Source organism: Aspergillus fischeri, genomic scaffold (genome assembly GCF_000149645.3).
Source record: "Aspergillus fischeri NRRL 181 1099437636266 genomic scaffold, whole genome shotgun sequence".
Lineage (NCBI taxonomy): Eukaryota > Fungi > Ascomycota > Eurotiomycetes > Eurotiales > Aspergillaceae > Aspergillus > Aspergillus fischeri.
In genome coordinates, this window is record NW_001509760.1 from 1,957,872 (window position 1) to 1,970,643 (window position 12,772).

At 51.2% G+C, this 12,772-nt stretch overlaps 5 protein-coding genes across 5 annotated transcripts, besides 2 other annotated features; 3 read left to right on the top strand and 2 right to left on the bottom strand.

Moving 5' to 3' along the window:
* Positions 1 to 1,586: 1,586 nt before the first annotated feature.
* NFIA_053610 (PH domain protein) lies at positions 1,587 to 3,374 on the top strand (the record flags this gene model as incomplete). Its single annotated transcript, XM_001257911.1, has 4 exons — positions 1,587 to 1,718; positions 1,774 to 1,899; positions 1,958 to 2,050; positions 2,106 to 3,374. 4 exons carry the CDS (start codon positions 1,587 to 1,589, stop codon positions 3,372 to 3,374), a joined length of 1,620 nt encoding a protein of 539 aa, XP_001257912.1.
* Positions 3,078 to 3,157: a microsatellite.
* A 143-nt stretch (positions 3,375 to 3,517) lies between the features above and the next one.
* NFIA_053620 (GNAT family N-acetyltransferase) lies at positions 3,518 to 4,388 on the bottom strand (the record flags this gene model as incomplete). The annotated part of the gene is made up of 2 exons (XM_001257912.1): positions 3,518 to 3,831; positions 3,935 to 4,388. 2 exons carry the CDS (start codon positions 4,386 to 4,388, stop codon positions 3,518 to 3,520), a joined length of 768 nt encoding a protein of 255 aa, XP_001257913.1.
* Positions 3,864 to 3,900: a microsatellite.
* A 465-nt stretch (positions 4,389 to 4,853) lies between the features above and the next one.
* On the bottom strand, positions 4,854 to 5,983 carry NFIA_053630 (uncharacterized protein; the record flags this gene model as incomplete). Its single annotated transcript, XM_001257913.1, has 2 exons — positions 4,854 to 5,526; positions 5,586 to 5,983. 2 exons carry the CDS (start codon positions 5,981 to 5,983, stop codon positions 4,854 to 4,856), a joined length of 1,071 nt encoding a protein of 356 aa, XP_001257914.1.
* Positions 5,984 to 7,492: 1,509 nt separating this feature from the next.
* Positions 7,493 to 8,648, top strand: NFIA_053640 (lactoylglutathione lyase GLO1; the record flags this gene model as incomplete). Its single annotated transcript, XM_001257914.1, has 4 exons — positions 7,493 to 7,526; positions 7,599 to 7,634; positions 7,702 to 8,412; positions 8,473 to 8,648. 4 exons carry the CDS (start codon positions 7,493 to 7,495, stop codon positions 8,646 to 8,648), a joined length of 957 nt encoding a protein of 318 aa, XP_001257915.1.
* A 597-nt stretch (positions 8,649 to 9,245) lies between these two features.
* NFIA_053650 (transcription factor domain-containing protein) lies at positions 9,246 to 12,523 on the top strand (the record flags this gene model as incomplete). The annotated part of the gene is made up of 8 exons (XM_001257915.1): positions 9,246 to 9,341; positions 9,389 to 9,471; positions 9,672 to 10,649; positions 10,697 to 10,905; positions 10,954 to 11,086; positions 11,143 to 11,367; positions 11,418 to 11,573; positions 11,623 to 12,523. 8 exons carry the CDS (start codon positions 9,246 to 9,248, stop codon positions 12,521 to 12,523), a joined length of 2,781 nt encoding a protein of 926 aa, XP_001257916.1.
* Positions 12,524 to 12,772: the final 249 nt, after the last annotated feature.

Here is a 12,772-nt window from a genome sequence, read left to right on the forward strand (position 1 = left end):
TCAATCTCCTTCATCCTTGAAGATAATCTCCCATCACGACACATCGGTACATAAGTCGCAAAAAAAATGAAACGACTCACTTTAGATGACTAATCATCTCTATGAGTTATGAGGATAATGTTGGCGCTGGACGCCGAAAAAGCATGGCATATGACATATTTGATTTTACTTATCGGGGAACAGGCACCTCCATGATTTTTTTCGTGCATTATCATGTACGCATTTCGCACCATGTCATCTTTCTTATCACATATTTTAGACCTGGGTGGAGTTTTCTCTTTCGATTTACGAGGCGTTGTCTGGTCAAAGGTATCATAGAAGGATTCGGGTATCAACCAAGGACTGGACCTATGGTTTATTTCAGTAATGAAGATCTTATGAAGGAGCTGGTTGCACATAGTCAGCATGAATCATGTACATCATTTATACTGTGTACACCTTGTTAATACCGGTTGGCATTTACATGCCAAGGGTCATAGCACTTCTTGACCAGATCTCCACTATAAGAATTCGAAGTTTCTGAGCAACAGGTATGCTCCAAACTATACACTACCCAAACGTGGGACTTACGAGCCACAGACTCATACTCAAACGTACCTTGGAGATCGGCAGAAGAAACAGTTGATTGGATCAATGACTCAAGTGGCTCAGGTATTTTCCGAATCAGGTACGAATTGTGGCCGTGCTCTGCGCGACAAATGTCTGAGCTTTACCGCTTTCGGGTTGTACCAAGGCATCGATGGAGAATGGGGAATTCCTATGAGCCGATGCCACAGGCGATGTGAGTGTCGGTATTACTTTGCTATTTATGTGAATTTCGACGGCCGTCTAATTGCGGCGTGCGATTGAGTTGTGTACAGATAGGGGTACTCTACTACGTCAGTCGCGTTGTCGATATACTACTCCGTAATTGTGTAGTGATTGGTAGGCAAGAAGAGCTTCAAGATCAGGCGAATGGCTCGGTTCCCAGATAGAAAAAGCTTAATGAACCCATGTGAACGAGTTCTGCAGTCAGACAGACTAAAACTAGGGTTTTGTCTGAGATCTCAAAAAGTTCGCTTGAATTGAGGTTGGCAGATGGCCAACTGAGGGGTTGCACAACGCAAATCAAGAAACTAGTGACCTCATCGCTCTCAATCCGGTGAAAGCTCCCTTTAAATGCTGGCATTCCCAACTACCCTTTCCCTATCTATCAACCAAGCCAATACTTATATATAGCCTTCTTTCGCTTATACTCTCCGGCAGACGAGAAAAATTTCGATCTTTCCATTTTGTACTTGGTATGTGTCCATCAAGCGATTTGGTCTAGCTGTCTAGCATCTGGCTATTGACCGCTCCGACCCACTCCCTCCGCTTTGATGATTGACCCCTCCAACTAACTATTGATAGTTGCGTATTCGCATTCACAGTAGACTACGGGGCAGTAGCGTACTACGGCAATAGCTGGGCCTAGTGCAAGCCAGCGCTTCGGCCTTCACAATCTCCCGCAATTGCATCTTTTCTTCTTCTCTTGTATTGCGGAATCAAGTCAATCGACTTCTGTTTGTTTTATTCTACTTCAAATTAGCGCTTTTTATTCAATCAGGATGTCGGCCGCAACCAGTCCCGTGGAGCAGAGACTCCCTCACCGTTCGTCGACGATGCGGAGCTCCATCGGTCCGGACCGTCGGGCGTCACTGAGCGATGACGAGGCCGTCCCGGGTTCAGATACCAACGAGGTATGTCTACGGTCTGCTGCTGCCGGGAAAATACTGACTATGCTGTCCTGAGCAGACTACGGGCCTTCTCCTTGAGCGTCTCCGTGCTTGGAAACACATGTGCGGTTATTTGGAGGATTATGTGGAAGTCACAGCCAAAGTGCAGAAGTCGCAAGCGAAGGATTATGAGAAAGTTTTGAAGGTATGGATGGTCTTTTGTCCAAGATGGTATCGAAAGGGTGCTGATACTGCCGGGGTAGACTGTCAGCGATCCCCTTCGGGAGGGGCACCATTTCTCTCAGAGTGCGGGCGGAGTTTCGGCATGGTTTGAAAATATTCGGAGCAATACTCAGGTATTGGTTCCTGACACATGTTCCTGGGTTTCACAGCTACTGATGGATTACGTAGGGAATCGTGAATGGGTACCTTGACACGGAAAAGAACTTGAAAGGATCCGTGCTGCCGACCCTTCAGCGTCTCCATAAGGAGATCAAGAACAAGTCCAAGGAGCTGCAGAGCGGCGCAAGTAAGAGCGCCAAGGCCGTTGAAAAAGCACGAGGCGTGACGCAGAAACATATCGAGCTTCTGGCTCAACAGGTTGCGGCGTTTGACTCAACTGCGGGCAACAAATTCGATCATGCCCACGACCCATACATCTTGCGCCGCGGAGTCAATCACCGCCTGAACAAGCAAGTCACCGAGGAGAACAACAACCGTCAGGACATCATTGCCGTGCAAAACAACTTTCAGCAGTTCGAGGCGCATGTTCTGCAAACCATCCAGGCCGCCATCGAGCAGTTCAACGTGTTCGTGGGCGGCCAACTCGACCGGCAGCGGAGCATGTACAACGACATGTTGGGCGCTGCTCAGCGCATTCCTCCAGACTATGAATGGGTTAATTTCATCACACGCAACGCCAACGTGTTGGTGGACCCCGACTCACCGCCGCGATCGCTGTCGAACATCTCCTTCCCGAACCAGGATCACCGCGCCACCGTCCCGCTCATCGAGGGCAGTCTGGAGCGCAAGTCCCGGGCAATGCTGAAAGGTTACAGTACGAGCTACTACGTGGTCACGCCCGCGCGATACCTGCATGAGTTCAAGGACAATGACGACTTCCGCCACGATCCGTCTCCCGAGCTGTCCCTTTACCTACCCGACTGCGTGGTTGGCGGCGTCGACGGTAACAAATTCACCATCAAAGGTAAGGATGTTTCCGGCGGCAAGGTCGGCAATGCCTTCCACACTACCAGCGAGTTCAACTTCAAAGCGCATACCCCGAGTGACGCGGAGAAATGGTGGAACGTCATCCGCGACGCAGCCAAGAGTGGCCCCGCACACTCGCCAGTGTCTCCCACCAGCCCTGTAGCAGCCGGGGGGGCTGCTGCTGCTGCTACCACCGAGAGTGGTGCTGCTGCTTCGGCCCCGCCTCCTACTACTGCTACTGCCGATGCTGCCGCAGTCGAGGCACACCCTCCGGCCTACAAGGAGCAGGAAAGCTTTGCGCCAGCCGCGCAGGAGAAGACCACTGCCGGTGAGGCGGCCACTCCCACCACTCCAGCAGCCGAGACTGGGCTCAACCGCTCGACAAGCTCTGCGACGGGCCACTACCACATGGGACCAGGTGGATCAGCCGTTGCGCCTGACGCCCCTGCTTCCGGTATCGAGAAGTCGTGAACATGCCATGCTGTAGCTTCTGATTTACTTTTTTCGTCTATCGTATAGTATAATATCGATCATGTCTATAGGATGACAATGTACTTAATCAGTATACCTCGAGATGCCGTACCATGTATGCAGTGTATCCAGTGAGATCACCATCATGGATCAGTAGCCCGGGTATCTTGCAATTCCTCCTCACTCGCAGTCTCCGACTTATTTCCTGCCTCCCAAACCAACACAACAATCGACTTCACCCCTCCCCCTCTATCTGGCGGCACAACCGCCCAATCCTCCAACTCATACTCCAACCGGAACCCATTCTTCTCAAACACCCGCATACTAGCCCTATTATCCGCATACGCCGACGCTTTGATCACTTGCGCATTCATCCGCGGAACCGCCCATTCCTCAATCACAGCTTTGATCACAGCCGTCATGATGCCTTTGCCGTGGTGTGTCGGCGAGAGATAATCTATGTCAGTCAGCATCTCGCCTTCATCTAAAACATACATATATGTATAGATATATGTATGATATATATGGCCAAGGAAGGGGAGAACGGGAAGGAATCTTACCACCAAACCCCCAAACAATCTCCGGACTACCAATCCCCAACGCTTCATTCCTGCGCACGGCCTCCTCGCGCTCCGCGGTGCCCTTTTTGAATTCGTAGAAGGCGTACCGGACTAGTCCTACGTTGCCGATGTAGACGTCGCTGTTACTGTCGTTGGTGACCTCCCGGATGCAGGTGAATGGCAGCCCGTCGACGAAGCGGTTGGTTTGCGCTGCGTGTAGGAGGGCGGTGGATTGTTCGTGCGAGGTCTGCAGCCATGCGGTGGCGTGTTCGGGGAGGTATGGGACCGGGGTGGATTCGAGGTACGGGTAGATCTGGGGGTTGTTGAGGAGGGAGAGGAGGGCGGAGGAGTCGTGGGCGTTCGGGGCCCGCGCTGGGGTGATGATGATGGATGAATGGGGGGCGGGGAGGGGAATGTAGGGTTCGTTTGTTATGGGGTTGATTAGGATGGGCATGATGACTGGAAAATCAGGCCTCTGATTGATGTGAGTGTACTTTGGGTATACGGAGTACATGTGGCTATATATGCTCTGGTGTGAGTCATGGTATAGGATACTACATAGCGGCTTGGCTGTGGATATTGACTCAGATAAAGAAACAATGATACTATAAACAAATCCAAGAACGAAGTCTTCGACCTCGTATTGGCGCTGGAGTTGAGGTTAGCCTCCCCGGCGGACCCATCCATATTTCTTGGCTGTGGATATTCCGACTCCAAGGTCTGCACAAAAGGACAAAGCGCAAGATGGAAAACTGATGCTTCATGTGTACACAGTGCTGCGGCTGCAGGAAACAAAAATGGGAATCGGGTTCTCAAATGCGACCAAGATGGATATCTCTCACAAATGACCGGAACGCTCAGAAATGAATATGGAACAGATGAAATCGTACAGACTCATGATAGGAATAAAGAGAGAAAACTAAAAATCGTCAGGACTCTCAAGGTCCGCCAACTTCTGACTGAGAAACCTTCCCAGCGCGGCAGCCTTTGACTCGAGCGCCAAGAGCGTCGAGGGCGATGCAGACAGATTCAAGCTGGCTAGACGAGCGAGATTGCTGCTCCGGTCGATCTCGTACTGCGTCTCTAGCTCTGCGTCTGCCTGTACGTCAGCTTTGCTCTCCTTGCGAGAGATGCTGGTCGGGGTAGAGGTCGTGGTGGATGGTGCTTGGCTGGTGTATGTACCGTTGGTGGTGGGCCGGTGTGCATTCGACTCCGTTGCCGACGTCGCCTCTGTCCCCGATTTCGCAAAGCCGTTTTGGTGAACTTGCCTTCCGTCAGCAGAACCGGCCTCGTCGGTGTCAGATTTCGACGGCCCCACAGCGGCCAGCAGGACTTTGTCCGCTATCCTGGTCACAACGGCCACCGAGTCGTCAAGCTCAAAGACAATCGAGCCTACGTCGCCTAGCGACACCGATTGTGCCGTGACATATGACGACGGGTGACTGGCTGGGTTCACGCCTGTAAGATTCCCGCTCGAGGCGTTCTTTGCGTAGCAAGTATAGGCAGCTCCGTATGTCGCGCTCAAGTTGCGCAACTGCCGAGACGAAAGTGACGAAGCATAGGCGAAGATGGCGCCGTTTGTGGCAAACACCCTATGAGTCGTAAATGTCAGCATTGTTACACCGGTAATCAGGGAATGACATCAGCATACATGATCGTAGTGATCTCAGGAGGTGAGAGGTTGTCCTCCAGCAAATCGCTGAGGGCCTCTGCATCGAGCATTCGAATGTCCGGAAGTCCCGGAATCATTGTGTCGTCGTAGTCGTGCTCAGAGTCAGTTCCGTCGGCAATCTCGTCTTCGGACCTGTCGTCTTCAATAACCCAGTTCGGAGGCGGAGACCAGGAACAGTCCTCGGGAAAAAAGAAGCAGTTGTCCGAGTAGTCTTCGTCGTCGTGATCGTACTCAATAGGTTCGTCTGAGCACTCAAGGAGATTCTGCGCGTGCTGAACGTGGCTTTGTGCCCAAGGTGGCAGATGTGGAACCTCGAAGACTCCGGCAGCTTTCCGATTCAAATGAGCAGAGCGAACTGGATATTTAAATTCAGCCATCTTTCCTCTAACAGAGATGGATTCGAGATAGAGTGTATGGATGAGCAGGCCAGGGAACAGAAGAGTACAAGAATGAATGACACCAGTGGTGACAGTCACACAAGGCAGCAATACAGCACAGCGTCAGCGGAGAAGTATTGAGTCAAGGCGCTTCCTGTTCAAGAAGACCAGGAGACGATCTTCAGTAGCACAAGTAATCCAACGCAAGAGAACGCAAGAGGGGAAACGGTCCTTTTTGAATTCAACTTTCAAGGAAAAAGGAACCAGGAAGTTCTGATCTGGTGGCCTCATTCAAAGTCCAGAACAAACAGCCCGGAGCCATCACGGAGATAGAGCTCTCACGAGTCACGACGTCGCTGGAGGAAGGCGGGGATTGAAGGCTGTGGGGGAAATAAAAACGTAGGCAAGAATGTGAGATGCCATATTTATTTTTCTTTTTTTTTAATAGCCGCAGTAAGGCGCCAGAAATGAAGAGAGGCTCCGAAAAGGGGAAAGGGAAAATACCAACAGGAAAAAGAAAAGAAAGGCGGAAATAGCTCGGGGAATGGTTGGCTGAGCTGTTGGCGATGCTGAGCCTGAGCACGAGAGAGGCACAGAGGAGAGTGAGACAGAGAGAATGGTATAGGGATTCCACGGACCTTAGTAGATCTATGCAACGACCAGCGTCGACAAGTCAATAAATAGAAATTTTGATGATTTGAAGCTGCAGGATCGCAGATTATTATTAGTTGTCAAACAACAGTAAGCAGAAGAAGCAGAACGGATGAGTGATGAGAGAGGGTCGAGGCGCTGGGGGGGATTGATTTGATGATGGACAGCGGAGAGCGGAGAAGATCAGCCGATCTGATGCCAGGTTTATCAGGCAGAAATTGCCTCTGTCAACTGAACAGAACAGACCATATCCTCTAAAGATAGAGATTCGGCGTCAAAAGTGCTTACAGCGGATATATATTCACTTGATGGTTATAGGGCGAGTATCTTGTACGATTACCCAATGCTACGCTTGGTACCATTCTAGATCTTTATGTTCTGTGACGTATGCAGCAAAGAAGATGAGCATATCACCACGGAGTCTACACAAGAGCTTCAATGCCTCACTTGCATACCTTTCAGTCCCAGAAGAAGAAGACGTCGTATCTATTGATTGAAGAACCCCAATTGAAGCCGATTAGAAGAGCTAGGAGTATGATTACCGATCTGACTCCAATGTTGGAGTATCCCACCATAGCGTCATAGGTGACCCCACCTTTTATTTGCTCCTTTTTCTCCTCACGCCGCTCACTAATAATAAGAAGACGCTCACCACTTTACCCCTCCGCTGCTTTCTTTTGCTCCATGTTCGCTTGTCGCTTTCTTCCTGCGTCTCGTCCTTCTCTCAAGGTCCCCATTCCAAGAAACTTTATCCTATCAGGTATGCGTCTCTCATATTCCAGCGGTTCTCTACCCCACATAACAGCAATCATTTGCTAATGAGCCGTTGCAGGAACCTCTACTAGATTGTTGGCAACCATGGCGACAGAAACCTCCAAGTATAAGCTTAATCGTTAGTGCCTTCCCCTGTTATTGGACCTAGAGTGACAGAATATAAGTATTCGGAATCTAACGTAGCTTGCAGACACTATGATCCGGGTCAAGGACCCAAAGAGATCAGGTGGGTAGCCCGAAGAACTATGCAGTCATTGGCTTGGGCGCTGATTGCCTGCTTTATCTTTTCTCAGTGGAGTTCTACAAGTTCCTTGGGCTCAATCAGATCCAGCAGCTCGACTTTCCTGAGAACAAGTTCTCCCTCTACTTCCTCGCCTACAATGGCCCCCAGTCGCTGCAGGGCGACCGTCACTGGACGGACCGCAATGCGGTGCTGGAACTCACGCACAACTATGGCACGGAGAATGACCCCAATTACACTGTTGCCAATGGGAATACGGAGCCCCATCGCGGTTTCGGACACATTGCCATCTCGGTCGACAACGTCGAAGCGGCCTGCAAGAGACTCGAAGACGCTGGGTATCAATTCCAGAAAAAGCTCACCGAGGGTCGCATGAAGCACATTGCGTTCGCAAAGGATCCCGATGGATACTGGGTTGAGATCATCCGCCGCCACGATCAGGATGTGGGGACTGCGACAGATCCAGGCACCTACCGACTGAACCACACCATGTTACGGGTCAAGTCCGCTGAGACCAGTCTCAAGTTCTACCAGGAGGTTATGGGCATGACCCTTGTGCGCACTATCGAGAACAAGGATGCTGCCTTCAATCTCTACTTCCTGGGTTACCCTGCGTCCAACCCCACTGCGCAGGAGGGCGCGAAGAATCCTGTGGCTGAATGGGAGGGGCTGCTCGAGCTTACCTGGAACTACGGTACGGAGAAGCAAGAAGGCAAGGTTTACCATGATGGTAATTCGGAGCCTCAAGGGTTCGGTCATATTTGTAAGCCACCCCGTCAACTTTTGCAACGGTCGAACTACGCTGACATTGATGTGTCTGCAGGTGTCTCTGTTGACGATCTCAATGCTGCCTGCGATCGGTTCGAGTCGCTCAACGTGAACTGGAAGAAGCGTCTGACAGACGGGCGGATGAAGAATGTGGCTTTCATTCTTGACCCGGATGGCTATTGGATCGAGGTGATCCAAAACGAGGCGTTGAAGCGTACCAGCAATTGGTAAATATTACCCTGTCAGTATCATTTGTACGTCAGTCAGGTCTGTGGGGGTGTAAATAGTTCATTCCAGCATTATTAGTCAAGCATTCGCGTAATACTGCGTCCATTATTGTGCTCATCCTCTTGCGTGGTCAAATGACTTCTATCCCCTCTCTAGTTAGTAGTTGTAGAAATCAGCCACACAGATGTACAGAAGCCATCCGCCTTGCCCTTGTCAGTTGCATCACTACCTAAAAGTCTAAAAGCCTCATGAAGCTGTATTATAACAGTACTGCGTCTATCGCGGCCGAGTCTTATAGGCTGGGCTCTCCTCATGCCTGGTGGATCCTCCCATCCCCGCTCCACTGAAAATTGTTGCGATTCTGGACGTTCCCCAGAACGGAGTCACTCTTAGTCTTTCGCCCAACCACATCGGATTCCCCTCCCAGAAAAGCATGTTCTGCATCCATTCCATCTCGATAATTCTTGATCTGAGCATGTCGCTAGTCCATCAAGCTACTGTGGAGGTCGAATCCATGACTGGGAGTTGAGAGTCCATTCCTTGCTGTTATTGGTGTTCCGACTACCTTTCCCCTGTGACTGAGCGCGCAGTGTTACCGCTATGGTGACCATGCAGTCTCAGTCCGAGAAGCCTAAGAAGGCTCCGCGTAAGCATGTCACTACGGCTTGCGTCCCGTGTAGAGAAAGTAAAATCAGGGTCAGTTTTCCCTTTTCGATTCTATAGTCATACTGACTACTATCCAGTGCGACGGTACTACTCCACATTGTCGCAACTGCGAGAGAAAAGGGAAGGATTGCAGGTACCAGCATGGCGATGACAAGCGGAAGTAGGTGTCGTCTCGCTCCATCTTTCCAAGCATTTTGGCTGGTTTTCGTGATATGCACCTTGTGCTTCTCGTCACGGGCACCCCATGATAGAGACGAGTGACAAGCGAATTTCTCGATTTTGGCCCAGCCTGCGAAAGGCTCACTGCAGAGTTTTTTTTTGAAGAAGAAGAACCAACGGAAACTGACCGTCCTGAACCAGAGTCTCGCTTCGTGCTGCTACGGAGCTTTTTTCCGCCAGAATTGACCAGCTTTGTCAGTTCATCTATGACCATGGGCTGGAGCCACCCCCAATGAAGCCAGAAGATGAGGCGGGTATGAATCGGGTTCTGGATACACTTCAGATTCCTCGCGCAGTTGTGAAGAAGAGCAGTCCTGGGAAGGTTGATGCGCCAAATGTGCAGACCAGACCGGCGGCTCAGCAATCTCCCGAGCGAAACTCGCCTGATGTTCCATCTCTAGAGGGGCAGTCCGTAAAGGACGGTGCCCTTGAAGCGGCTCTCAGTCTCATTCCTTCGCCCCCTCAGATGTCATCGGCTGAGAGAAGCCAAGATCCAGTCAACTTCTTCGGCGTCAATCCGGGCCCGTCCACCAACTATCCTTCCACGCACTGGGGTTTTACCCTTCCAACGGCGGAGAGCCTAGGGTCCATCTACGCTAACTTGGACGGTGCGTCCAATTACCAGAACGAGGGCAGCATCAGCAGTCCCGACAGCTTGCCTTTACCTCCAGACTTTACTCAACAGCCGGGTGTCATGTTGGGCCAGGCCCAGAATGACACTGATGATGATTCGGAAAGTGGCGAAGAGGACGAAGCTGAAAACGATGTCATTGAACAGCTATCCCATCGCATTGGGACGTTGAAGATCGCTGGGGATGGCCACCTGCGGTTTTACGGAGCCACGTCGAATCTCAACCTGGTTGACGTCTCGGCGACCCAACAACGCCAGCGACCTGATGCTCGTACTGTCCGCCATGATGGACAGGACATTCTGAATCATCTGCGGGTCGGACAGCCTGTGGACCAGGCTCTCGAGGATCATCTTGTCGAGCTTTATTTTACCTGGCAGAATCCTAGCACCTATGTTGTGGACAAAGAGATGTTTATGACGGCGAGGTCGAGGTGGAGGAATGACCTCGACGACACGCCGTTTTATTCAGAAGTTCTGACAAATGCCATGTATGTTCTTGCCATCATTGCCATGCATCTCACTAACAAGATCATAGGTGTGCCGTCGGCAGTGCGTTCGAAGCACGGTACCACCCTACTTTTATCACGTTTCCCAAGTCGCTTTCCGAATTTTTCGCGGATCGAGCCAAGGCTCTTCTGGAAATCGAACTAGATTCTCCCTGTGTCGCCACAGTGCAGGCGCTGGTCATTTTGAGCTGTCATGAGGGGGCATCGAATCGTGATGCACGCGGTTGGCTCTATAGTGGTATGTTGGGAACCAAGAAAATGGATGGTCAGAGCTGATCATCTCCAGGAATGTCAATGCGGCTTGCATTTGACCTTGGATTACATCTCGACATGACTCCGTACGTGGAAAAAGGCGACATTAGCGCGTTCGAAGCCGATGTGCGTCGCATAGCGTTCTGGGGAAGCTATACCGCGGACCAGTAAGTTGCAAGCTGGTTGCTCTGCCGCCGCCATCTCTGACTGACCATGATCCCAGTTTCTGGGGCTTTTACCTAGGACGGCCTTTCCGCACTAATGCCGGAGACATTACTGTCCCCAAGCCCGCGTCGGACCTGGGAGCAGCAAAGGAGAGCATATGGTATCCGTATGGCCTAGATACGAAATCTGTGGTGCTACAGCATGGGTTGAGGAATCCAAATGAGCTGATCAGCAGACAATTCGCGGTGCTGTGGGAGATCATTCTACCCATCGGCCATATTCTGTAAGTCTTCCAGCAATGGTGATCAACTACCGCCACTGACATCTCTCTAGGTACGGTTGCTCCGATATTTCTCGACATGATCTCCAGAGGCTGTGCTATAACGTTACTGAGGATCTTTTCGCGTGGAAGGAAAACCTGCCTTCCAATTTGAAGATTGAGCTTGACGATGAGACTACGCCGAGATTGCCCCATCTCTTGATGTTGCAGTACGTCGCCCTATGTGGACAACCACGAAATGAAGCTAATCGTCCGCAGCATGCAATACCATCAGATAGTCATCTTCACTCACAGACCATGGGTCTCGAAAAACTATATCCAACCACGCAGCCCGCGCCAGGGTCCTGGCTACCACCATGCGCGCCGAATGTGCATCGAGTCATCGACAGCCATCGCGCGAATTCTCCACATATACGAAAAGCATTATACCTTCCGCCGGATGAACAATCAGGTTGTCGCGATCATCTTCAGCGCCGCTCTGATGCTTCTCTACGTGACCATCTCGAACACATTTTCATCCAGCAAGAACAGCAGCGAGAATACCAACAGCAACGCGGAGATGGTGGCGTACCTGAACCTCTGCTTCCGCGCTCTAGACGAACTGGGCCAGTCCTTCGAGAACGCCAAACGAACCCGCGACTTTCTCGTCAGCCTGCAACGCAGATGGCAGGCCCACCTGCGCCGGTCTGGGTCCGCCAAAAAGCGCCAAGTCAGCAAGTTACTCTCGCAGCAATCTGCCGGATCGGCACCCGGACCCTCCACCGAGTCCGATCCCTCGAGGAAGAAATCCCGAATATCCGCGCCGCGGAACCATAATCAATCCTCCTATCCTTTCCCGCCAGCACCTTCATCAAATATGCCTTCTACCCACAATCTCTCTCAGTCGCGGTCCCACTCCAACTCACAGTCTCAACAACCCCTGCACCAGCCCCTGAACCAATCCCAGTCCCAGCGTTTCGGCGCCTGCCAACCAGGCGACCTAGACTGGATCCGGGACTCGGACTTCCAACTCCTCGCCGAGAACCTGGGGGATGGTCGACTGGCGCAGATGGGGACGGGCAATCAGTTCGAAGGGGAGAATGTCTTGCCCAGTCTATCTGATATCGAACCGTGGTGGGACTCGCCCAATGGACATAATTTCGGGGGTTCTTCATTATAGATATATAACTTGGAATTATACGTAATGAATTTAATGGATATACTCTTTATTCAGGTACTGCTGTTGTTTCAGCGCGTAGTCTCAAGAAGATAATCCTGGATATTTACACAAGCTCGGTCTGTATATATCCCCACCACAAAGAGACATCCGGCAAAAATGGCTCTATATAAGATGCTGTTGCGCGGAGCATGAACTGCGGATCCGGTGATACTAATCAAACGATTGACCAATTGAAAATAGGCTTGTCTG